Here is a 1,967-nt window from a genome sequence, read left to right as displayed (position 1 = left end):
TACATGTCATAATGGATAGTCTTTGCATGCATCAGAATTACGCGCACGAGCAGATCCGTTCCCTCAAGAGAGAAGTGATCAGTTTTTCCGCTTGCAAATTCCGCCTTGTAAATAGCGAATCCGCCATGGCAGGAGCGCAACTGGCTTTTAAAGGCAATGGGAGATGAGACTCTGATTGGTTTATTGCACGTTACGACCAAAACACACCCATTACTCATTAAGAGAATAGGGACAACCCTTTTAGACCATGCGCCGGGCGCGCTGACCGTTTTTCCCATCGTTAAACTAGCAAAAGTGGATTCGGACACTCCCTAAGCGCAATTGAGCCGTGCGCTTTAGACCATGCTTTAGACCATTAGATCATTAAAATAGGGTCCTAAAACCCTAATATTCAGACTCCGCTCACCTTTCAGCGCCTCCTGCAGGTAGCTCCTGATATAGCTCTGTCTCAGCTGGTCATCATGAACCGCCTGATCGTCCACCCCTGTTGCCGTGATGATGATGGGGAGGCGGTCGCCATAGCGATTCCTCACCCATCCCAGCATCCTGCGGAGGCCCCAGGGCACGAGAGCCTGTCCCAGGTGCGACACCTTCCAAGTGGCATCCGTCATCAGCGCGCAGCCGTGCTCCTGGTTCAGCGGCGTCGGTTGTTTCCATGGCAACACCAAACGCGTCGTGAAGTGATTAAGAGCGACGAAATCCAGCGCCCCTTTAAGCTCCGCCCTCTCATCGTCGGAGGTGTTGCCACGCCCCTCGTTCCCTCCACCAATCAGAGGGTCGAGAAAACGACCCAGTTCGAATTCCAAAAACTGTTGCTGGGCGGATTTGTGAGATTCTAAAAACGGATTGGCTGGTTCAACCCAATCCGCATGGAGAGCCAAACTAACAGCCCCGCCCTGTTTCCGTCGAAACTGCGCATCGTAAATGTGCCACGCCTTCGCGTGCGCTAATTGCAAGTGACGTGTCACTGTTTGCCATTCCTCGGCATACGCCTCATTTAACCGGTTTGGCTCGTTAATGGTGATCCACGTCGACACCAAGGCCCCAAATTCACGATAGCAAAACACGGCATAGCTGACGAACGCCTCCACGGCGCTAGCGTTTCTCCATCCGCCATTAGCGTGCAGCGGTTCAGGCAAACCCAGCGAGGGCGAGCGGTAGCTGGGGTGATACAGCGTCACGACCGGCCGGATTCCTCTGCGCTGGAGCTCCATCAACACACACCGGTAGAACCGAACCTTCTCCGGGTCTCCGCCGGGCGCGAGCTGCATCCAGTCCAGAGCGAAGCGGTAGTGTGACGACCCCGTGACCCCCAGCAGGAAGAGGTGCTTCTGGATGAACAGGAAGTCCGTGCACTGCGCCGGCTGCGTGTGGAGCAGGACTTCCGTCACGCGTGTGAGAGCGCCGTCGCCCGAGACGTTCCAGCGGTATAGCTGCGGATCGGTGAACTGAGGCGAGAACGGACGCAGATGCACCTGAGAAACATGACCAGAAATTAATATGAAACATTCTCAAACAGTACGAGTGAAGAGATTTCAAACTGGAGTCAAATGGATTTACAGCCTGATATTTCAGGAGAGCCTTTTTAAGAGATTGCATTATCATATTTTTTACATAGCCATAAAATAAAATTATTATTCATTTTTTAGTTAATTTTAAATTGTATATACACATACATAACAGTACATACATACAATTTAAAAGACATAATAGGAAGAAATTTGATTAAAAAAAGTTATAAAATAAAAAAAAAGTTATAAATATATTTTAAATTCTATATTAATGTATTTTATTTTTTAATTAATCAGAGTTTAACCTATTAACATAGCTATAAAATATATATCTATATATATATAAATCTATATATAACAAAATTAAATTAATTATGGGATCTAATTTGAAAAAAAAAACATCGTTCCTAATACCATATTAATTTATTTTTTATTTTATCGAAGTTGATCTTATTT

At 46.7% G+C, this 1,967-nt stretch overlaps 1 protein-coding gene across 1 annotated transcript in view; it reads right to left on the bottom strand.

Moving 5' to 3' along the window:
- Positions 1-347: 347 nt before the first annotated feature.
- Positions 348-1,967, bottom strand: part of LOC107750294 (beta-klotho-like) — a 7,974-nt gene continuing 6,354 nt past the window's right edge. Inside the window, exon 5 of the mRNA XM_016565616.1 lies at positions 348-1,475. Coding sequence (XP_016421102.1) covers positions 348-1,475 — 1,128 coding nt within the window. The remainder of the gene's footprint in view (positions 1,476-1,967) is intronic.

The sequence above is a fragment of the Sinocyclocheilus rhinocerous genome, unplaced genomic scaffold, assembly GCF_001515625.1.
Source record: "Sinocyclocheilus rhinocerous isolate Xijiao unplaced genomic scaffold, SAMN03320098_v1.1 scaffold5118, whole genome shotgun sequence".
NCBI lineage: Eukaryota > Metazoa > Chordata > Actinopteri > Cypriniformes > Cyprinidae > Sinocyclocheilus > Sinocyclocheilus rhinocerous.
This window is presented reverse-complemented; position numbering and strand designations above follow the sequence as displayed.